At 39.0% G+C, this 25,499-nt stretch overlaps 1 protein-coding gene and 1 pseudogene across 1 annotated transcript; one reads left to right on the forward strand and one right to left on the reverse strand.

The window, feature by feature from the left end:
* Positions 1–1,513: 1,513 nt before the first annotated feature.
* Positions 1,514–10,756, reverse strand: LOC128718233 (uncharacterized; annotated as a pseudogene).
* An 11,540-nt stretch (positions 10,757–22,296) lies between these two features.
* LOC128718234 (uncharacterized) lies at positions 22,297–24,544 on the forward strand. The gene is made up of 3 exons (XM_053811897.1): positions 22,297–22,528; positions 23,660–23,688; positions 24,044–24,544. Exons 1-3 carry the CDS (start codon positions 22,297–22,299, stop codon positions 24,542–24,544), a joined length of 762 nt encoding a protein of 253 aa, XP_053667872.1.
* The last annotated feature ends 955 nt before the right edge of the window (positions 24,545–25,499 follow it).

Genomic DNA, 25,499 nt, shown 5'->3' on the forward strand with positions numbered 1-25,499 from the left:
CGTCTCTTGGGGTGGGGTTGCATATCTAGACATCCATCCAGATGTGGACGGTAGTTGTACGTCCAAAACAGAATTTAATCCGGCAATAGAAGATGTTGTAGCCAGGTTGGACACATATGAAATGGGTTCTATCACTGTTGTTCCTGCTTCTTCGACCACTGAATCACGGTTTTCTGTAATGATAGGGGCTTGTTCTGGAACTGTAGAATTGTTGTCCCAGCGGCGACGACGGTACTCTGCTTGTCGCTTGCGTTTCAACCGTGCCTTCCGTGCTGCGGGCGTCTCTTCGGGTGGGGTGGCATATCTTGCCATCCATTCTAAGTTTGACCGTACCGGTTCTGACATTGACTAAAACCAACACCAAAACTGATTAATTCGTTTAAGTATGACTGTGAATTTCTCTAGCAAACTTACATATTTCTGCTCAATTCAAAAACAGGTATCAACGAATGAAAATATCTATGTTCTATACGTTTCACAGCAAACAATTGAATTTGCCAATTTGATTGAATTTCGAAGAATTATTACTGAGCAGAATAGTCTAACTCGCTTGTCGCTATGAATGATTAATGTATATCCACCATGTATTATGGTGTGAATTATGGTATGAATTATGTAACTTGTACAACTTGTACAACTAAGTGTTAATAGTTTGTTAAAATGAAGAATTCATTATTATTTAAGTCATCATCGGATCCATCAACCTTCACGACATAAACACACCGACATGTCGCTTGATCGACGATTGACAGCCACAGCGGCAGCGACCGCAGAAGGCCCGAAAACGTTAGCTACTTGTAGCTGCACCAACGTCAATGAACCCCGTTGAAGAACAAAGGAAAATCGCTGGCTGTCGAATGTAGCTGGCTACTTGTAGCTAGCGTGTCCGGCTACCTTAACAATTCCGCCATATGAGTTCTATTAACGTTTTGCGTTAACACCTGGTGTCTGGACAAACCACGTCAAACGGTTTGATATCATCCGTTGAAATGGGTTTGACGATACGTTCGTTGTTGTTTTATGATCGTCCTATCTTGTAGCTCAAAATTAGTCGGAGTTTGGTGCAATCTACTTGTTAGCACTTGAAGGGTTAACACGTCAAGGTTTGGTTGACTCTTCAACCACCGGTCGTAGACGGAGAGAAAGGAGAGTTGACGGATTGAGAAGGCTATATGTATTTGAATAAAGCAGTAGCAATTGAACTATCGTGAAAGCAAGTCCCCCCAAGTCCTCTTTTAACATTTATTAACACATCATTCGTAAAATTGTTTTGATCTGAGCCTGACGCTGTTCAAACTACACGTACCACACAAAACCGCGTTATTGACAGCAGGCGCAGACTGTGCCATAATCTGACGATTTGTCAAACTGTGTGTGTAGTTTGACTGTCAATTCTCTTTTCAACCTTCTTTCCATTAAATCACATTCAGTATATTGTTTCTCCATGTTGGGAAGCAATTCCAACTTCTCTAGTGCTTTACTATTTTCAATCAACACGCTTTCGTTTTCATTTTCAACTTCCCCCCAACTTTTCTGTATAGCGTTCGTCAGAGGAGACGACTGGTTGCAGTTCGTCAATGACGACGCGTATGATATCTGGTAGAAGCGTGCGACTGTGCGGATCCATCACCAGTTGTCGGAATGTATTCAAGAGGGTTAAGGCCGAACGTAGCCGATGCACGCCAATTTTCTCCTCCGCATTGAATAGCTCTTTCAGCAGTTGCACTATTTCCTTCAACAGAGGCAAATCTCGCTTGGACTGCAGGGTGCTTACCGAGTAGCTGCAAAATTCAAGCACTTTGAACTATCGGGAGCTCTCCTTATCATGCGTAACCCACGAACTGACAGCAAGTGAAACGCGGAAAACAATCAAGACATGTTCGATCACTTGGTACATCGCACAAGATAATCGGGAGCGCATGATACTGCTTTGCGATTCGTAGTACGACATGATATACGTGAGGTGTTGCAATTCGTCGGTAATGGCTTCTATGATCCGCTTCTGATGCTCAACTTCCTGGTGTTCAGGGGTGTTCCAGGGTCGGCCGAGAATCCAGCAAAACCGTTGCGATCATGCAAATGTACTTTTCTAGTACTGCAGACGGTAGTATTTCGTCCGTATTAACGATGTTTTCATCGTACATCATAAGTATATATGTGCATACGGTCCGGTATACCAAGCTGCCTGTTTCCTTTTCCAAGTGAAATAATTTTGAATGCATAATGTAGCCTTTCAACACATCAAATATCATCGAACTTGTTCTCGGGCCCAACATTTTTTCGGACAAGTAGACGTTAAGTAGTTTGATAGTCGCAATAATTACTCGTGTCCTGGCAGCAGGATTGACGGAATTATGGTGCATGATGTATCCGGAAAGTTTTGTTAGAAGAATGAACTTCTGCTCGTTTGTAACGATATCACATATTTTACGCGATGCATAGGTCTGGCCTTCGTTTGATTGTATGGATGAACTGATCTGCATGCTCAGCTTAATTTGCATAATGAGGCGAACCAACGCAGGAAAAATGTATGGATTGAATTAAACCATTCGTGTGCACATATCTACCACAGGATCCAGAGCATCGGTAATCTCGAAAAACAATTGAATGTGGCCTACGGTTGTTTGGTGTAATGCAAAATCAATCACCAGAAGCTTCTCGTACAACACCATAGCCAATTCGACCACCAGGTTACAGGTAGTTACATAATCGACCAAGAGGAACGTGAACTGTTCTCCCATCTGACGGCCGCGGTTTTATTTATTTTATCGCGCAGTGCTTTGTTATTAGATTTTACTTCACACTATCCCTCTATACACATGCAATGCTATCACCAGCGCTATGCTCAAAGTTCAAACGATCGCACAAACGAGCGATCTCTCACCGCCTCCGCGTGGGCGGTCAATGAAAACTTTGTGTGATCGATCAATGAATCGATCTCCCGTGCTCTATCTACGCGCTCTTGACAAAGTAAGACCGTGGTTCTTTTGTATACACTTTTGCCTTTCAACTGTGATTATTAAAGTTGCTATATATAAAAATACGTTTCGTGCAAAACACCGGTCATTCGTACAAATTTGAAAGCGCTTGTTTGAGTTCGACGCGCCCAACGCTGCTCCAACGAGCTCGAAACGTTCAATGCGCTTAAAACACTAGACGCGCTAAAGCGCTTGTTTGAGAGCTTTGAGCTATTTTGGGCTCAACGCACGCCTTACTGAGCGCGAGCGGTTCGCTCAGCTCATTAAAATGAGCTACTTGAACCAACACTAAGTGTTAGTGCATAGCGTAATTCTGCTAGGGAGAGTAGCCTACTGTCTATTGTTAAATCGCTTAATGTTTTTTTTTCTTTTTCGTCGTTCCTTGAACCCATTAATTCACAATATCGACTTAAGCACTAATTTATTTTCGATTTTCTACATTCTACTTCACTTATTCCTTACTCTACTTTTTTTTTCAAACGATTGCTGTGTATTTTCTCCAATTTCCTTCCATTTTTAACTACACAAGTTTGATCGCAGGGTATTTCTACTACTTCGTATGGTCCTCTCCAAATAGTTTGCAACTTCTGTCTTACCCCGGTTTGAATGTTTCTTTCTAATACCATTCCTCCTCACATGCAATTCGTTTGTATTTAGATCATATTTTTCCTTTTTTTTCTTTGCATTCTATTTGATTCCTTCTAGCAATCGTGTGTATTTCCGTTAGTTTTCTTTTTAGTTTTTTGCAGAAATCGTTGTAACTTCTGCTTGCATCTTGCTTGTGTATTGATGTAGGTATCCTCGCTTTCCTACCGTATATCAACTCATATGGAATGAATCCCGTTGATGAGTTTATCGTTGTTGTTGCAGCGATCTGCAGCGAACGAAATGAGGCACATACGATTTTTCAAGCTAGGTCAGTTTATTTAGTCCTAGACCTGAGACTACTTTTTTGCAAATTTTCGCACTCTCGTTTCAGGATCTTGATCGCTACTAATCCTCGTGTTCTAATTGTCCGCGTGTTGTCCTTAAAATCGTGTCTGCTTTTCGCTCCTTATTTGGGTATTTTGGCTGCGCGCGTTCTGATTCGTCCGAATTCTTGGCCGCCGGACCGTTGACCCTTGTTGACCGTGCCGAACCCTGTCATCGACGCGCGGTGTTTTTCGGTGCGGTATCGATACTCGATCAAGCGGAAATCGATCACTCTTGATCGATTTTGTGCAACTGTCATTCTATCTCCTTTATCGTTTGTTTGTTATGTCGTGTCAACAGTTGTGTTGTAGCCAAATATAAAGTATTTCAATACACTGTCCCATGTGGTGTAGTTTTTTCCTACAAACTGTCGTAAATATATTTTCAACTCCCTATTTGCCCTTTCTACTACGTTTGCTTGAGAATGATAAGCAGATGTATTTTTTTTTTATTTTCCATAGTTTGCACGTGTTTTTCATTACTTCACTCATGAAGTTTGTACATTGATATGTTACTACTTCTGTGGGGGCACCTACAAGACAGACCAATTCCTCAACGAACGCTTTGGCTACGGTTGATGATTCTTGATTTTTCATCGGTGTGATTTTTAGATATCTGGTTAAATCATCCTGCATGACTAATCCGTATTTATTCCCTGTCTCAGACTCGGGTAGAATTACGATATCCATGTAAACCTATTCCAACGGACTTCGTGAGGTGGTAGGTATTTTCATCGGTATCTTATTATATCGTTCAATCTTGTTTTGCTGACACGATTTGCAACCTCTTACATACCTTTCTATGTCACTGTCCATTCCTGTCTGCTACGTTTATTACTGCGACAGGTGTTTTGAGTGTGAGCGGGGTGATGCGAGCACTAAAACTCGTCCTGTCTCCTCGGTGGTTGGATAGAAAAGAGAACGATCGCTTGACGCAGCGCACGCACATTTCCTTAACCGGATGCGTGTCCTGACGTTTTACCATCCAACCCACGTTTACAGGCGTAGGTGCAAGCGTTAGCGCCAACACACCCCCTCCCGTGAACTCGCTTATCAATGAATACAATTTTAATATATGATGCAGTTCACTTATACTAACTCGCCTACGCCACCTTTAAGCTATTTAATCTTCTAATTTCTAACTATTCAATTCAATATTTCGATTTTCATTTTGGGTTCATGTTCAATGTTCAATTTCATTTAGTGCTTAGGAGCGTATATCAATCTTCGCTAATTTGGATATTGCTCTCCTATATGTTCCTTCCTTCGTATAAACTAGTGCCTGGCGTATTCTACCATCATATCCTTGGCAAACATCCACCACTTTCCCTCGTAACCACTTGTTCTTTCTTTTTTCATCTACAATGAACACTAGATCACCTTTTTTAACCGGTTCCGTTTCTTCGAACCATTTTGTACGACGTGTGATTACGGGAAGATATTCTATTATCCACCTTCGCCAAAACATACTAATTTTCTTCTGAGACAGTTCATAACTTTCCATCATTTTTGATGCGGATGTAATGTAATCTATTGGTGGTTGCTTTGCTCCCGACGAGGATCCGAGCAAAAAATGGTTTGGGGTTAAAGCCTCTGCCTCTTCTGAGTCTATAGGAAGATAAGTCAACGGTTTCGAGTTAACTAAAAATTCTGCTTCAACTATAAGGGTGCTTAAACCTTCATCACTAAGTTTTCTTAGATCATCAAAGGCTACACTCTTCATTGCTACTTTGACTGATCTGACCATTCTTTCCCAGGCCCCACCCATGTGTGGTGTTCCTGGTGGAATACAATGCCATTGTGTATTAGTGTTCGTGAAGGTTTGACACAAATCACCGTTTATATTAATTAGCTCTTGTTGCAAAATAGCCTTAGCGCCCTGAAAGTTAGTGCCATTGTCACTATAAATTTCCAAAGGTGCGCCTCTCCTGCCAATAAATCTCCTAACGCATGCAATGCAAGATTCTGTGGTCAAGCTAGCACAACCTCTAGATGGATAGCTCTTACCGTGAGGCACGTAAATAGAGCCACCCATCGTTTTGCATTGCTTCTACCGATTTTTACTAAGATAGGTCCGAAATAATCCAGACCTATGTAGGTAAACGGTCTATGTGAAACTGCTAGACGAGCCGGTGGCAAAGGTGCCATCCTAGGCGTATGTGGAATTGCCTTACGGATCTTACAATACTGGCAATTTCCAATCACTTTTTTCACTTCTGTCCTCATCCTAGAGATATGGAATTTTTGACGAAGTTCATTTACTATAGTTTCCTGATGAGCATGTTTCATATTTTGATGATACTTTAGAATCAGTAGTTCAACTGCTTTATGGTTGCGAGGTAGTATGATTGGATGTTTCACATCGAATGCTAAATCATCCATCATCTCGATCCTACCCTCACAACGTAAAATTCCCTTTTCATCCATAAAGGGGGATAACTGCCACAGTGTACTATCTTTGGGAATACATCTTAGATTTTCCGTGCTGGACTTAAGAATCAAAACTTCTTTAGGATAGATTTCCTTCTGAACGATTTTCCAAATAGTTTCCTCTGCTAACGCTAATTCCTCTCTAGTTAAATGCGAGTGTTCGTTTTCGCGCTTGTGTAATCTAGCATGACTAATGAACCGATGAATCCAACCAAAGGTTCGATGAAGTCTCTTAAAATTACTAAACCTTTCAAATTCAATTATCTTTGAAGGTTCGCTTGGCACATGTAAATGTTGTTGATTTTTAAGTTCTTCTACGGAAACTAAGGTATTCGTCTTTAGCTGTGGCCACTCATTTTCAGGATCGTACAAGAAATCAGGCCCCTGAAACCATCTGGATTCGAAATTCATATTCGGTTCTTTGACGGATTTTGTGCCGTCGTCAGCAACATTTTCCTTCGAAGGTACATAGCGCCATTCAGTTGGATTGGTCGTACTGAGTATTTCACCCACACGACAGGCTACAAAAGCACTATATTTTCTATGATCCGCAAAAATCCATGAAAGAACCGTATTGGAGTCACTCCAGAAATATCGCTTCGTTATAGGTATGGTATGATGAGTTTGTACGAACTCGGCTAGCCTTGTTCCAAGCACAGCTCCCAACAACTCTAACCTTGGTATTGATAAGGTTTTCAAAGGTGCTACCTTCGCTTTCGCGGAAACTAATGTGCATTGCACCTTTCCCTTCTCTTCCACGCGGAGATATATTGCACTACAATATGCTTCTTCGCCAGCATCAACGAACACGTGCATCTGTAGAGAATTATACAATTGGCTAGATGCACCTATAAAATAACACCTAGGTATTCTTAATATATATAATTTATCAAATAGTTTTGTCCACCTTTTCCACGTAGAGTAATGTTCTTCACCTATTTCATCATCCCATTCAAGTTTTTTGCGCCAAATATTTTGCAATAATATCTTTCCCTGTATTGTATAATGGCTAATCATGCCCAATGGATCGAAAATACTCATAAGACATTTCAATACTTGTCTTTTGGTTGGCTTACTCTTGAGGTTAATGAAATTCTTAATATCATCACTAATTGCTGTTGAAAAGGCAAGAGTGTCACTGCAGGGTAGCCATAACATTCCTAATACTCTTTCACTCCACTGATCTCCATGCACGCCTAAAGTTTTCCCATCAACTCGATTCAATTCCTTTAAATGAGATAATATTTCATCATTATTGGAAATCCAATTCCTCATCTCAAACCCTCCTTGCTCGTGTATGTACTTAACTTCTAGGGCAACCCTTTTGGCTTCGTCAACAGTCTCAAAACTGCCTACGAAATCATCTACGAAATGTTCTTTGACTATCGCTTCGTAAGCTCTTGGAGATTCCTTTTCGTATGTTTGCGCATTCAGATCTTTCACATACCTAGCCGACGCTGGAGAGCAAGTTGAACCAAAGGTTGCTACATCCATTATATAAATGTCGGGTTCCTTTTCCGGATCTGACTGCCATAGGAATCGTTGAGCATTTTTATCCTCTGCTCTGATTCGGATTTGGTGGAACATTTCTCGAATGTCACCACTAACAGCATACAAATACTGTCTGAACCTAAAATATATAGATGGTAAGATCGTGACGATCAGTTCTTCAGGCCCCTTCATAAGCATACTATTTAACGATACTTCACCTACTGTTGCAGCCGCATCCCATACAATCCGAACCTTGTTCGGCTTCTTAGGGTTGGTTACGACGCCTATCGGGAGGTACCATACTTTTCTCTGATCGACAGAGGTCAGTTCCTCTTTACTGGCTACGTGCGCATATTGTTTTTTCACATAATCTTGCAGTTGGTTAGTTATGTTTTCTCTAATGTTAGGATTTTTCAAAAGTTTCCTTTCCAACTGTTTATGCCGTTTGTACGCCATGCCGTAGCTGTCAGGAAATACAACTTCATCGTATTTCCATAATAAACCTGTTTCATATCTTCCTCCTACTTTCCTAGTTGTTTCATGGAGAATTTTGCGACTTCTTTCTTCTTCTTTCGTTGCAGGCAGTGGCACTGGTTTAGTTCCCAAATCTTCACCTGCAAAATACGTTCTTAATTGTGTATTGATATTGGTATCGAATGTTCCATGTACATGAAAACTAGGATAATCTTCAGTTGCGAAAGCTTTACCACCATAAACACACCATCCTAATCGTGTTTTTGTCGCTATTGGTTGCAAATCCTCGCCTTCTCTTATTTTCAATGGCGCGGCAATTTTAAGATGGTCTATACCTATCAACATTTTTGGTACTTGTTCGTAATAGGGTTCGATAGGTATTCCTTCAAAATGTTTAAACTTTGCCAAAAATTGTTTGCTTAAGGTTTGTTCAAACAAGCTAAGATTTTCTACTGTTCTCACATTGTTTAAGGTATAGCGTTTAGATTTGTTTTTACCAGAAATTTCCATTGAAACTATTTCAGAATTTTCCTCAACACGTGTAACGTCACCGGTCCATTTTAAGTAAAGTGGTTCTCTAGTACCTGTTATTCCTAAAGTGGTTGCGATGGATTGGTCGATGAGTGTCAATGATGAACCTTCATCTATGAATGCATACGTCTGTACCCGGTTGTCTTTGTTGTGCAATGTAATAGAAATCATTCTAAAAAGTAATTGTATAGGATCCACATGATAAGCATTATGAACGGCTGTACTGACAGCGTTAGTAATTGGGGGAGCGTGTAGTAGAGGATGGTGATCCCTCAAGCAACTTTCTAACCTACATTTTATAGGAAATTTGCACGGTCTTCTGCCATGTGGTTTTAAACATTTTCTGCACAAACCTATTTGCCTTACCACATCCCATTTTCTAGATAGCTCCAATGTTTCAAATTCTTTACATTTCCTTAACTCATGCCCGTTCTTTTTACACATTGCACAATGTAATATTTTCGCCTGATTTTCCGCATCATGTAGTTGTACGCGACCATGCACCCTTTTGGTTTCAACATTCGAATGTACTACATCCGTACGAGTTTTCAAACTACTAGCAGCAGCGACAAGATTCTGAATAAAACGATTAAATTCCCTTATCGATACTTCTCTACCCGTTTCCACTGTGTAACATTGGCTTGACAATGCCCAATCTAGTTGTAAATGACCTGGTAATCTATCAACCAACTCTTCTAGAAGTATAGGATTACCCAAATGGCTTTCCATTTCTGCTGCTGTTAGATAATCACACGCATTTCCGACAGCTACTCCAAAATTCATTAGGGTTTCAATTCTATCCGTTCTTATTGGGGGTGTCGCTTTGATTTTGTTCAATAATACATTTACTACTACCTTTGGTCTTCCAAAATGAAATTTAAGTATCTCTATTGCACGTGGTACCGATGCAGGCAATATTAATTGACCTTTCACTATTTCTAATGCTTTGCCTTTCAAACATCGCGTTAGTCGGATTAGATTCTCTTCATTATTATAACCGCACACTATGTTACTTCGTCTGTAGCTACTTATAAAGAATGGCCAATCGTCCGGCGCTCCGGAAAAGGACGGTAAATCACGAGGCATTGTCTTTCTTGCTTCTTTCTGTTCACTCGTAGGCTCTGCTTCACGTGATCTTACCTGATCATCCTTGCTAGCGGTTGGTACACGATCTAACGTCAGATCGCACACCATACCGCGGTCTAACGCCGATGGGACACTCGTTGTTTCAGCTGCCGTTGCTCGGTTTGCAGAATATGCGACACGTTCCGCCGATCTGCCCATGGTTGTATCGGTTGCCGGATTCATCGTCATCGTAGCGCCTAGTACCAAGTCGGTTGTAAGGTCAAACACCTTGCCGCGTTCAAACGCCGTGCTGGACAGCTTCGGTTCTCCCGAGGATACGGCTATCGCTGCCGAATTTGATGCGTCTCCGATGCTTATCGATATATTACGGATTGCCTTTGTATGTGTTGCAATCGCTGCCGATATCATTGTAGACGGCTTGTCTGATGATAGTTGCGTATCATCTCGTTGTTCGCCTTCCACGTGCTCGTTCTCCAGTTGCAACATTTCGAGCTCGATCTCGAGGAGCTTTTTTTTAATCGCCAGCTCCTCTCTTCTCCTTATCCGTTCATCTGCAGTGCGTTGCTCTGCTGTTGTGAGCTGCCCATACTTTGGGCGCACATGTTCGTTATCGCTGCTGTCAGACAGAGAAAGCGATATCGCCGAACCGTATTTGCCCGCGTGGGGCTCCACTTCCTTCCTCTGTGGTTCATCAATCGCCAGGTTAGCATGAGGCGTCGAGATTCCACTACTTTCGTGATGATCGATCGCCAAGTTAGCAGGAGGCGACGAAATTTCACTATGCTCACTTTCCATTCCATTTAGTTTCACACGAGATTTACACGAGAAACGTTACAGAGTTTTAGCTTTGTTACGTTTATTACTGCGACAGGTGTTTTGAGTGTGAGCGGGGTGATGCGAGCACTAAAACTCGTCCTGTCTCCTCGGTGGTTGGATAGAAAAGAGAACGATCGCTTGACGCAGCGCACGCACATTTCCTTAACCGGATGCGTGTCCTGACGTTTTACCATCCAACCCACGTTTACAGGCGTAGGTGCAAGCGTTAGCGCCAACACTGTCTAAAAGAACAAATCCTTTATACGTTTCTTCATTCTTCTGACTCCTACATGACCTCCTATAGAAGCGTCATGAAATTCTTGCAGTACTATTTCGACCTCATTTTTACCGTTTTTAATTCTCTCCGAATCCGACTTATAATTTTTGAATTTGTTCTTAGTTGCTTGCTTCATTGTAGACATGGGCAAAACGATTCTTTTCAAAGATTGGGTGCGGTCCAATTCATTCAGTGTCGTGAACTGAGCGCGTGCGGCAGTTCTTCCGCACGCCGTACGTGCGGTTCAACGTGGCGACTATTCAGTGGCCCGCTGACACATGCGAATCGCAAATTCAGTGAGTTACAATTATTTTACAGATGATACGAATTCTTTCATTTCTTTTATATTTCTTTTATGATACAATACCAAACGATTCAGTGTGCCGACTACACATGCCATCCGACAGATCAATAGTCGCAGAATAGTTTTTCTTTGTCCTGTATGATATGTCTAGAGAGACAAATAAAGATTTTAAATGCACGGATAACTTTTATGCTCAAGTCAGCAGCCTCGATTGAGTAAGTGAATCAAAAATAGTTTGGCAAATGAATGAAATGATGATTGAGGTGAGCAAAATATTTAAATATCGAAGATAATTTATTTTAGATTATCAACTTATCCAAACAGGCATTTTGTAATTCATTCGTTGATTGTTTTTATATTTATGTTTTAAACTTTTCCTTTAATATTGTTTTTTGCTGTGCAAAATAGGAACATTCAAATTAATTTCTATATCCAAAATCCGTTGTGTTGTAGAAATAACAATTCTGTTAATTTTTTTTGGATTCAATCTCGAACGTTTTTCGTTGTAAATTTGTCCCGCTTTAGAGAAAACTCGTTCGCAAGGAACGGATGTAGCAGGTATACAGAAAATACGTTGTACTTGTTTGAATAATGAAGGAAACCGAAATAACTATGTAAGGAGCTTTCACGTATTCATCTAATTCCATTTGGGCTTTGTGTCTTTGACTTACACATTCTTCTACCACATATGTTTCGTTTACATAATCACTATAAAAGTGTTGCCGATGAGGATCTGAAATGGTTTGGTTTTGATTCGTGGTAGTAGTATCTATGTGGTATGGTGTTATAGTTTCTAATATTATTTCGTATGTTTGTTGGTATCTATCTTTTTCATTGCCAAAACTGCGTACTTTCATTCTTGGGTCGAGTAATATTGCCTGATTTATAATAGAGTTTCGACTAATCCAGCTACCTGGGCCTTCCTGCACTATTTCGTGATTTTGTTAATACAAATATCTCTTCATATGTGGACCGACAACTATGGCCATATGTCCTTATTTGTTACTGTATCTTGTGGTGTTTCGCTAACCTTTTTGGGGTTTTAAGGTTTTCTTGTTGTTGTTGTTTTTTTTTTTATATGCTTTGACATTTCGATTGTGCGGGTTAATTTGGCGTTTGTTTATATCTTCTGGTGCACTACTTAGTCCCTTCTTTTAGCCTTTTTTCCGTTTTGGTTTATGCTGTTATTTTAGAATATAATTCTGTTTGTTTGGATGAATTTTAATATTTTTTTGATATCTCCTATTTGTTTAGACTTCCAACTATTGATGAAAACTTCTTCTGATGGTAGTTTTTCTTTTATTCTTTCTGTTCCGAATCTCATACAGTAAAAAATTCTGTATGTGGCTGTATCTGGACTATTACATGTTCTACATAGGCCTTCATCTGTTAGTTTGAATTTGAGTAGCCAATATTTACTATAATCGTGCCCCGAAATCAGTCTGTTGATTATTTTTATCTCTTTCGGTTTTAGTTTCATTTTGTTGTGCCACATGTTTTTTTCCTATGTTTCTCTGATATTTTTGGTATTTTTTGCCTTTAATTACACACATGTCCGTGTACCACCTATCTGTTTCTACTTTGTTTCTAGGTTGTTTATTATATAACTACTTTTGGTGCCCTGTTTTGCTAAATCGTCCGCTATTTCATTGCCTTCTATGTTTACGTGATTTGAAATCTATTGTATTTTGGCCTCTAGATATTCGCAGTTGTTTATGATTCCAGTTACGATTTCATCCGCAAATTTCTGTTCTGTAGCTTGTTTGAGTATAATACAAGCAGATTGGCAGTCTGTGTATACTATGGGGTTTTTGATTTTTTCGAGGACGGCATATTCTATGGCTTTTTTATGGCATACAACTCTGTTGTGCATATTGATGTATCATTATTTAGTTTAAATGCTATTTTTATATTGCTTGCTATTGTTCTTCCTTTTTCTCTTGTAATATGTATAGCCCTATTCCACATCCATCTATTCTTTTGCTACCATCCGTAAAAATTATTAGTTTTGATACGTTTGCTCTCATCATGTCCATACTGAGTTGATTAGCCAAAGTAGGATTGTAATTGTTTTTGCTTGCGGTCAGTCCTGGTACGTTAGTTCTAATATCGACGTATTGATAGTTGTTATTGTGGTAATTGAAGCTTGTTTTTGCAATTATTTTTAGTGTGTCTGTGTTTTCCTTATACGATTTTTCTATGGCGGATAGTTTATGTGAAATGTTGTTATTTTGAAGTTTGTTTAGTAAATGCATGTTTCTTGAGGAATGGGTTATTGTTTTTATGAGTTGCTTGGCTACTAGGTATTTTCTACAGATTGGGAATGGAATTTTCGCAGCTATGGCATGGAGAGTGTTTATGGGAGTGGTCTTAGTGCATCCTGTAACTCTACGTAGGGATTGGTTTAGTATCGTGTCAATCGATCTTAACTTTGTTTTTTTGGCATTAAGTGTGAAACCAATGCCATACTCTAAGCTTCCACGGATTATTGCCCTATGGACTTGGATGGCTTTCTCGGGGTCTATGTGGTTTCGGTAGTTGCAAATGGCTTTTATGGCGTTTAATCACTTAGTCGCTTTGGTTTTTTGGTTTTCTAAGTGTTGATGGAAGTTCAGTTTGTTATCTATTGTAACTCCCAAAAACCTGTGCTCATTTGTTTTTTGTATTTTTGTTCCTGCTATCTCCAAGTTAGCTTTTAGATTCTCCTTTGGGAACGTCATGTATTTGCATTTTTTGGAATAAATTTCGAGGTTTAATTCCTTTAATTTCTGTGTTAGCCCATTTACCGATCTTTGAAGAGATATTTCTACTGCTTTTTTTTGTTATTCCCGTTTCTATGATTGAAAAATCATCTGCGTATTGCAGTACCCTGATTTTCCCGGTGTTAATTTCGTGACATCCGCTTGTGTATATATTAAAAAGTGTAGGGGATGAAACATCCCCTTGGGTTAGTCCGTTTGATACTGTTCTTTTGATTGTTTGGTTATCAACGGTTATTTCTAGACACCTGTTGTTTAGAAAGCTGTTCATCCATGTAATATCGGCTAGGGGTATCATTAGGGATTGCATAATCATAGTTAGTTCTTTGGTTAATACGCTTTTGTATTTTGCATTTTTTACATCTATAAATATCACTCCGGTATACTTTTTTTTCTATTATTGTTTGTTACGGTGTTAATTAGCAGATCTATCACGTCGGTGGTTGATCTGTTTTTACGAAATCCGAAACAGGTTTCAGACAAAAGTAGATGTTTTTCCAGGTGATTTGTTACGTTATCTAATACTGCAGTATTCGCTTCTTTTAAGATGGTTGTTAGTAATGCAATGGGTCTAATGTTAATAATATCGTTCAGGTCTTTTCCAATTTTGCCTATCGCAATTATTTTGATTCTTTTTAGTCTGTTTGGTACCTTTCCCTCACAATACATGAAATTAATTTCTTCAATAATTTTACTGACTACCTCTTTGTTTAGAATTGTTAGTGCCGCTGACGGAAATTATGTCCCTCAAAAGCCCGTTGTTACGCTCCAATAAGATGCTTAGGAGAGTAGTAGCCGGATTAAACATGAGTAATAAGTGCACGATAGTAGGCCCGTGGATAGAGAAAATATAGGAGGTAAACGTTATCGCTCTCGCACCGCTTCTTAATGAAGCGGCAAGCGAGAGAAAGCGACGTCTATCCTGTCCCGTTGGTTGCGTGAATACGCGCGGATGCGTGCTGCGTGAACGGAAGAATAGGAAGCATGCTTGGCGCCAACTTCCTCATAAAAATAAAATAAACGAGTAAACTAAGTTTAGCGCTTTCGCTCGCTTCAAACAGGAAGCAAGAGGGACGGAAGTTAAGTGTCACTTCCTATCTCGCTTGCTGCGCAAATTTTTAATTTTAGTTGTTATCTATTGTAATTTTTATCTAGTGTATTAATTTTAATTTTTATTTCTTTTGGCTTCGACGTGGCTAGTATAGTTGCTACCTACTCTCACCCTCGGTCGGAGTTTGATACTCCAGTCCGAGAGCTCAACACGGGTTTATCGCCCTGCTGTGTTGGGAACACCTGGCTCTAATTCCTTGGCCTTACACGATTTATCGTACTTGGATTTAAGGACATGTTTATTGTTTATGATCCTTTCTCTAACTTCCCTGTGTGAAATAGCCAATTTCGCTTAAAGGCTTTTCACATAATTGTTAAGATCGTAACATATTTCGCTGTTACGGCTGTCCAAATGATTTGTGGGTAAGTTTGGTAGTCTTCCATATAGTAAGAAGAATGGCGTTGCACAATGTATTGTGTTGTTATGTGCGAATTCGTAAAATTGGACCCATTCCTTCCAAGCGAATGGGTTTCCTTTGCAATATATTCGTAAGAAATTCCCTAACATCTTATGTGAGTTTTATAAAAATCCTGCACTTTAATTGTGGTACGCGGTAGAATTCAGTTTCCTTACATGAGGCTTTTACGAGCTCGTACATAGTTCCTCGAACAATTATGACATGAGTACTGTCCTATAGTTATGACTATCTGTGCAGAAGCTCTCTGGTACTCCATATTTGTGTATTACATTATTCAAGAACGCTTTAGCTATAGTCTCTGTTTTCTGTCTCACGAATTTCGTGAGATCGCATTGTATGGTATGTATATATTCATACCCTTCTGCTTTTACGAGTGGTCCCACCAGGTCTTAATATATTTGTTGCATCGGTTCGCTAGAATTGGATGTTATCTTTAATGGAACCTTAGGTTCGTTAATCTTTTTATTCACCTGACATTCCTTACAATTTTTGACCATGTTTCGCACATCTGTATCTATGCCCTTTCAAGTATATCGCTGTTTTATAGTTTTTAACATCCTATTTATTCCTGCATGTCCCGCTGCAAGCAGAATGTGATGATTGTTCATGATTAATAACTTTAAATCGTTTTCATTTTCTTTTATGATCCATATATCTTATCTCATGACTATGATTTTGGGCAGATTGCTCATATTGAGCAATTTTATGCTTTCAATTATTCAATTACTTCAATTTTTGATTTTTTCGACATTTTTTCTCTTTACTAGTATCACCTACTTCCCTATTTGCTTTTTGAACTTCATGATTTTGAGTAATATTCTCCGTAGATGAATAATGCTTTGTGTTGGAGGGATTCTTATTTGTTCATTGGACATCCTAACTTCCCTAATTTCCGGGCAAATCGTAAGCTCTACGAATACAGTGTTGGGTGCAGGCGGATCAGTCTTCGGTAATGAATTTTCATCTAATTTCTGTTTTGATTCTGATGTAGTAGAGATTAGCGTTATGTCATGATTCATAGCTTTAAGTTCGCTGTTTGACATTCGAGAAAACGCATCAGCCACCACGTTATCCGCTCCCTTGGTGTATTGAATTTCAAAATCGTATTCCTCTAGTGCTAGCCGGAATTTCGTGAGGCTGCTTGATGGATCTGTCATTGTAAATAAATAAACCAGCGGCCTATGGTCAGTAAAAATATCGAAAGTTTTGCCAAACCGGTAAGGTCGAAAATGCTTTGTTGCCCACACCACGGCAAGCAATTCTTTCTCGGTGGTGCCATAGTTCAACTCTACTTTATTCAGAGCTCTGCTAGCAAATGCGAAGGGTTTCCCATTACTATTTTGCAAAACTACTCCAATGGCTTTTCCCGACGCGTCGGTATGTTCTGTTGCTTTCGCTAAAATCAGGAAAATCCAATAGTGGTCGATTCTTAAATTGATGTTTGAGTGTGTTGAATGATCGTTCACATTCGTCAGTCCATACAAAAGGAATCAATCCCTTCATTAGAAATGTAATGTCCCGGGTATACCAACTCCTTTTTTAGAAAATGGCATTTCTCTGGGTTCAATTTAAATTTACTGACTGTAAACTAGTAAGAGTAGCAATCAAGTTTTTATTTTGTTCCTGAATAGTTTCTCCGATAACAATAAAATCATCAAGAAAAACTAAACATTTTGCTTGATTTAATCCTGATAATGGGGCGGGGCGGTGGCATGATGGTAGCGGCGCCGGTCTTCACACGAACGGACCGGACCAAAATCCCATCCGGGCCAATCCCCCGTAGCAAGGACTGACTATCCGGCTACGTGGTAAAAATAAGTCGATACGGCCAGGCCGTTCTAACGAAAAAAAAAAATCCTGATAATGCAATTGTCATAAGTCGTGAAAAAGTTGAAGGACTGATTTTTGCCCCATAGGCAATCTTGTTATTTAGATTGACCCGTTGCTGTGGTAAACGCTATAATCGGACGGTTTTTATTTTTATTGAACTTTATAATAACTGTGCGATAAATCAAGATTTGAAAAATATTTCTCACCGGCTTACGAGTGAATCACTTCTTCAATATTGGGTATTTCGAGTTTATCGTCTTGTATTATCGAGTTAACTTTTTGATAATCCACAACTAGTCGCCATTTTATCGTTTGTCGTTTGTTTAGGTACCCATAGGAAAGGACTATTCCATTCGGATTTAGCGGGCTCAATAATGTTTTCCTTCAGCATCTTATTAACTTGTTTTTCAGTTTCATTTTTCTGGTAGTACGGTAATCGATACTGTTTTGAATAGCTTGGTGCCATGTGAGGTTTTGCTTTTAGAGATACTTGCAGACAGCTAGAAGCCTTAAGAATATCAGTGCTGAGTCAAAATATATCGTTGAATTTTAAACAAAGTTTGGAAATCATTTGTTTTTCACTCTCAGCTAGGTGTGCCAAATTTAACTCCCGAAGAAGCTGCTTGTCACGTAGAGAATTAATTTTTTGTGGTTTAAATTCAATTATGTTACAACTTTCAGCGGACGGAATTGTTGGATGAAATGTATTGATAGAAATGGTTTATTGGAAAAATGTATTATTTTTACAAGAAGCTTTCCATTGAAAAGTTTTGCTATGCTATTGGCCACAAAAACATGTTCCGATATTTGTTCGCTTAGTATTACACACATTTCGGTAGCTTCTGTATCAACGTAAGTAATTATTTCAGTTCTTGAAGGTATGTGTACATTGTTATAATAGTTCGACAGAGTAAAGGAAGTCATGTTGGAAAAATCAAATACGCTTTAAACTGCTTTAAGAAATTAGTTTCAATTAATCCATTTATATCGGGTGGTCAATCATTTAGTACATGAAAACGAATAGGATAATTGATAGTATCACAAGTTATGTTTGTGTCAATCCATTATGCTGCATGAGAATTTTTATTAGGACCTCTTACAAATAAATTAGTATGAGAATTTATGTATACAGTCAACTCTCTCTAAGGTAGCGTCTGTCAAAGATAGCAAGTCTCCTTAAGATGATAATTTTTGACATTTCCTTCATTTTCCATACATTCAAACTCAAACCAATCTTTCACATGGGGGGTTATAAACATGCGACCGAAAAGCTGTCAAGAATCGGGCTGATGGAATTAAATGCTCCCGTTCAAAAATCCGGTGCTTGCAATCAAAAATGTACGCCGGCGACAAGAAATCGAATGCGACGCGTCAAAAAATGTGTGCTGCCAGTCAAAACTAAAGTGTAAAACCCTGTAGCGTTAAGCAGACTGAGCTGACCTCGCTATGGTAGCGAGAACGCTAGAAAAAGATCGATACAGCATGTGTCCTTGCGCGAGTTATCGTTCGGATTGAAGAAAGTAGACGTTTCACGTTGAGTTCAAATTTGTAACTGCTCTCTAATTTATTATCCTATCCTAACCTAGCCTAATTCTAATCTAACTTATGTATGTATGGGTGTTAGGTGATAAGGAATGTGTGTGGTGCGTGTGACTCACACATATGATGGTTAACTATTCGGAGGTTACAAAGAATAGACGTCCTCGTCTATATTATTGTTTGTGTTGAGACTTTTTCTTTCCTTGCCACAACTGGCATACATGACTTAATTTACCGCGTTGTAAGATAGTCCGTACAAGGGGAGAACAGTCCAGATGAGATCTGATATCGGTCCTGTCCTTTGGGAGGCTGGCGCCGTTACAGAACCATCGGCCGTTTGAAACATCTTCCACGGGAGATTTTCGATTTTGTCATGCAGATGAATGTATCGCTCATACTGATCACCAAATATGTTATATTATACATCCACAAATCTCAACTATGTGGTAACTATTGTATCCCGTTTCTAGAAATTCCATCATTTATCTCTCTACACACAATCACCCTACATATCTTCCTACTATCGGAATCTCTCTAATCTTCTATAATCTATTTTATATAAAAAGAGAAAAAAAACTGCAGTTCTACATTTTTTACATTTTCGTTGTGAATCCTTTGCTTATAATCAAAAAAATCAAAACTAATACTTTTTGTTTAATACTAACCACAAAACAAATAAAACGTACCATATATAATACTCAAAAATGGAGTATTTAATCATTTAGTTATTTAATTTAATGTAATTCCTGAAAAGATTATGAATATAGATTTCATATGATTTTCAAGTCATTTTTATGTACTTTTCTATTACCTTTTAATAAAACTGTCCTTTTGTTGATGTCAATATTTGTTTTCTTTTTATACCTTGCCTTATGCTTTAATCGTGCTCTAGTTTTTTCGTAAGCATCATTATTAGTGTTGGGCAATGAGCAGCTGAGGGCCTCACTCACTGTGCTCATCTGTGCGATTGAGTGAGCATTTCTCTCTCTGTTGGGTGAGGTACCTCTTTGAAGTCATATTTTTATGCCGAGAATAGTCAAGCTGTTCACATTTGTTAACGCTATATAACAAAGATTAGGGTAGATCACGCTCTAAGCCAGTTTTTTGTATGCGTTTTGACGTTTCCAGGCTTATCCGCTTACAGCTCGCCATACAAATGGCAAGCCAAGTTAAGCCTAGGAAAGAAGGATTAGATTGGTTTCTCAATGAAAGTACCCAAGTACCCAAAACCCAAACTCGACAAATGTCAAAACAAAGAATTTTGCTAGCTGGTCTAAACCAGGTTAGGCCATGTTTCCCGTGTGCGAAAAAGGTAAACAAATTTTTTTTAACGAAAACAACTTAAAAAAGATTATTTTATTAATCAGACATGTAGATTTTTCATTGCATTGAAATTAAAATTAAATTACTAAACTTAAATCGATTTTCCTCAAATTATAGTTTACAAAAATGATCCCTTGTGTCATTCTTTATGTCAAAATGCTATGTCCTTTACGAATCTGTACAGAATGATACAGCCTGGTACCTGGATTATTTGGCAGATAGAGGCTTACAGCTTAAGCTTTCTAACTTTTGGGATGATCTACCCCATTAATGGCAAATGCAGTTTTTTCTATATCGCAAGGTCTCATCCGAATTTGGTAAAATCCTGATGCTAGGTCTAAAGTAGTGAAATAATTATGCCCTTTAAGTTGATCGATTACATAATTTATTTCCGGCATCGGATACCTATCTGCAATTGTCTTCTGGTTCAGCTTTCTGTAATCGACGACCATGCGAAATTTTTTTTCATCCAGATCTGTTTTTTTTCGGAACAATCCATATAGGAGCTGTGCACGCAGAGTGAGATGGTCTAATAATGCCGTTATCTAATAAGTCCTTGATTTGTTTATTGACCTCTTGGGCATACGATGCTGGGTACGGGTATACTCTTTAGCGGTGTTCAGACGTACGTAGAAACAGGCGTGATCGAGCGTGAACGCTGTCAGATTTTTAAAATTAAATAACTTTTTAATGCGTGATCCAAATCGGATGAAATATTCTAGTGAAAATTAAGAAAAAAAATTATCTTTTTAAATCTATAAATAGTTTTCCTCCACTCGTTTAAAATTATAAAAGAAAAACAGTGTCAACGGTTGTTTTTTCAAATATAATATTGTTTTAATATTTAAATTATTTCATAGAAAACTGTATATAACTATTGTAAACTTTTGTTTGCCTCAGAAATAGCATCCTATAATTAAAATTGAAAAAAAGAAGCTTAATAAATAAAGAAAACTATGTAAAAACCAGGCGTATACATTTTTTCTTAGAATTAGGTTTTCATCGTTTTCAGGTTTGTTTACAATTTGATCATACAGCGTCAGTGCAGCGTTCTTGTTGGTAATTTTTGTCGTTCGTTCGTTTAATTTTTATTTGGATTGGAAATTGAGAGTAAAATAATGGCACAGATGCCAAAGAAAGCGAAGAAATAGTAAGTGCATTGGTAGTTAGTTCGTTTATTTATTTATGTTGTGACCGTGCTCGTATTTTTATCGGTCGAATGTTTTTCATGCTGAATTATACTTTCTTCACTTCGAAGAAAACATCGAATTTCACGATTGATCCATGTTGGTTTTGTTCGTTTCCGATGGTTAAAGAAGGATGTATTTGGCTCAATATTAGGAAAAAAAGACATCCGTAGTGCAAGTGTAGAATCTCGGTTAGGATTAAACATCTTCACTAATATCTGCACCCACGGAGGCATCCGCTAGCGAGTCTAACGATGAGCGGAGTAGGTGCCCGACTAGGATCTCGTCATTTTCGTTCCTGAATATTATGTGGTGTAAAAGTATCTTACATAAAGTGGTGCACGCATGCCCCAACCTTCACGCATGCCAGAGGGTACCCTAAATTAGAACACCCCTCAAAATTCGACAGTTATGGAGCCCCCTTCAAATATATTTTTTTCATTTCATCTCATTCGAGGAGTCCCTTAGTTCGTTAAGCTGAAATAAAGTGTCTTTAGGCCTCACTCCGCCTCCGAGGGGCTTGATCCGTTACTAATACATCCGAGCAGATTAAGTATTTGATTCAGCAAGCAGGACGAGCACCTTTTCATTAATTACGACTCCTGGATAGTCAACACGCGGAGCAACTATCGTATTCTTCCGGTCAATGTAATGGTTTAACATGTGTTAAACTATCTATTTATGTGCAGTGTGCAATTATAACCGAGTCGCATGTAATTAATTATAAGTAATCCTTAATGATTTTTTAACCATCTTTTTCAGTCTGTTACTATGTCGCATGATAGTACGACGCGTTTCATTGCGGCGGTTCGGGAGCAACCAGTGTTGTGGAACGTGGCACTAAATGCATATCGAAACGGCATGGCGCGGGAAAGAGCGTGGGCGAAAATAGCTGAAAAGCAGGGCTTTACCATCAGCGAAGTGAAGGAAAAGTGGAAGAGTCTTCGTTCTTCCTATCGGCACTACACCAAGGTCCGGAAGGACAGCATGTCATCCGGAGCAGGTAAAGCATGAACATTCATTAAAAATATTTTATTTATAATATAACTGATAATATACAATTGCTTGCTTATACAACATCGCAAAAGTACCGGAATGATTGGATGTGGTACGATGAAATGGTTTTCCTCACGGACACTTTTGATGGGGGAAAAACTAAAAAGTCTGTAAGTATGTTATTATTTATTTATATTTATATAAAACGGTTGCGGCTTTGTCATTGTACACTTAAAACTAGCTTATGTGACTGGGAGAACTGAACAGTAAATTAAACTAAAATTACGATTCAGATGTATAGGAACAGGACATTTTTTACAATAATAATACACATATTTATGGATTGCCTTATATTTAATAAATAAAACACAAACACAACGTTTTTTGGTTTTATATGTTACACTTTAATTTGTAACTAATCCGAACTGCTACGGCTGCTAGGTGAGAGAATACGGGGCTAGGGTGTCCGATGCAGCTCAGCGTGTGTAACATTTTATAACATAGCTATATGTATATATCATCAATAATAAATGTATATATAAAAATTCATATTTAACAATAGCAATATAAAACAATACAACAATTAACAATAAAAAAAAAACAAAGTAATAGAAAAACTATTCTAGAGTTGTTAAGTAATACGCAATATGGTTCCTTATTGTGAATAAATCTAAAGAAGGCCTTTGCACAATACCATTCAAACTCATTCTTGCGGCTGTTGCTCGAGACTCAGAGGGGGTATCACCAAATAGCGTATTGTTTCGCACATTTCGTGTCTTTAGAAAATTGTGCAGATAAACACATGCCAATGTTATTTTGGTTGCAAATTCTGGATTCAATTGCATTGTTGTTAATAAGACTCGAAATCTCGTACTTAATTGGCCAAATGCAGTTTCAACCGGAAGGCGCGCATGTGAATGACATGTGTTTAATATTCCTTCTGGACTGTCGCTACGTAGGTCCCGGGTAGAGTATGGTCTCAAACAATATTTTTTTTAAGGGAAAAGCCTTGTCTCCAAGAAACATGTATGGTATGTTAACCGTGTCGTTAAGCCTAAGTTTGTCCGCGTTAGGAATATTGAGCTCCTCTCTTTCCAAGAGGTTGTATAATTCCGAATTTTTTAATACCCCTCCATAGGAAATACGACCCTCGCAGCCGACATTTACGTATTGGAAGTTCACATCCGAATCTACTACAGCCAATAGGACAATGCTGTAAAAGCCTTTATAATTGTAGTATGATGCTCCACTTTGTGCTGGAGCACGAATAGCTACGTGTTTTCCATCCAAAGCGTCTATTGCGTGGGGAAATCCATATTTGCGATTGAAACCATCGCTTACTTTTATCCATTCTTCTTGAGTACTAGGAAACTGAAAAAAAGGAAATAAATAACCAGGGGATTATTAAAAAAGGGAAAAATCTGAAAATATGAAACATCTGTAATGTTTCATAACATACAATACATAAAATAACGTTAATAACTAGCATATCTTTTCCAATAATTATTTTTTTATCATCTAGCTTCCGAAAACTCGGTTGAAGGCTTCGGAACGTGTGGATCCATCCCAGGATGCAGTGGTGATGGAAGAATGGTTGGATGATGCACTATTGGATACTGCTGCGCGGGAAGTGGTGTTGGAGGAGGCGGTTTTGGAGGAGGAGGTGTTGGAGGAGGAGGTGTTGGAGGAGGAGGTGTTGGAGGAGGAGGTGTTGGAAGAGGAGGTGGTGATGGAGGAAGAGCATCAACCAAGCCCATCCCATCGGCAATCGGCGGTACGATCAACCCGTCAAAATCGACACGAGGAGAACTCCCGCATCGATGAGGAATGCAGTGAGGCACTACAGTCGTTGGTTGAAATGAACCATGCGATTCTGGACCACCTGAATCGTCCAGAAATGCACTATGTGTCCTCATTGCGAGAAAAGCTGAAGCAACTTTCCCCCCGAAAGAGAACGGCTGTTATGATCGAAATCGACGCCCTGGTAAACAAATATCTGGAGAGAGAATTGGCAAATCAATAGTTGATTTTGAAGATCTTCGGGTGGATCGTAAATCTTTAAGCATATATTTACTATAGTTACCACAGGTTATAATAAAAAAATAGTTTTTATTGATTATTAGTGGCAACTCGCGGGACCACTTCCTACCAGTACAAACTAAGTGTGAAATGAATCGCCTAATTCTATGTTCCCTGTTCTTTTATACCTTTCGGGAACTGATTGCTATCTATTGCGAAACGTGGGAATCGCGCATGAAGAGGATGTGTTGGCTTCCGGAGCGTCGGGCTGCAAGAATGCGTCTTCTTCCGTAGGGGACCTGCGTTGATCGATGACTGGTGTCGTGTTGTATGGGGCTAGCCTTCTGACGAACGGATGAGAGTCAAGTGATAAAGAGTGCAACCGTTTCCGTAGGGGAGAAGTTCCAACGATCGGCGATAATGTCATCTAGCTCCACTGATCGGATGACATGCAGACGAACGGATGTGAGTCAAGAAATGTTGATACGATCACACGTAATTATATCATCATACGCTGATGCCATACCATGGCACTACCATCTATCTGGCTACATCCGCTAGAAAGGCTGGGATAATGAATTGGGAAAGGACAGATTCACTGTAAGCAGTTTGTCCAGCAAATTAAATTTCGAGCCGATCGTAGCACTGAATAAGTGAGTACGATTTTTTTTTGTATAACGATGGATTTACAGTTGCCTACAACATGATTTTTTTATCTTATATTTTTAATTTTGTCGTAGTTCAATACCCATGGTTAAACTTTACGACGTAATGAACTCGTCTTTGATCCCACCCAGATTTAACAGACTGACAGAGTGACCAACGCACATACCAGGCGATGGAGGATGAAAAACTCTCAGAACCCTTCTCTACTACTAAGGGTCTGTGGCACTGTGTTGGGTACGTACGCAACCGGACGCTCAAGTGGACACCCCGCGAGAAGTCTCTTGTTGGTTTAA

This window comes from Anopheles marshallii, chromosome 2, assembly GCF_943734725.1.
Source record: "Anopheles marshallii chromosome 2, idAnoMarsDA_429_01, whole genome shotgun sequence".
NCBI lineage: Eukaryota > Metazoa > Arthropoda > Insecta > Diptera > Culicidae > Anopheles > Anopheles marshallii.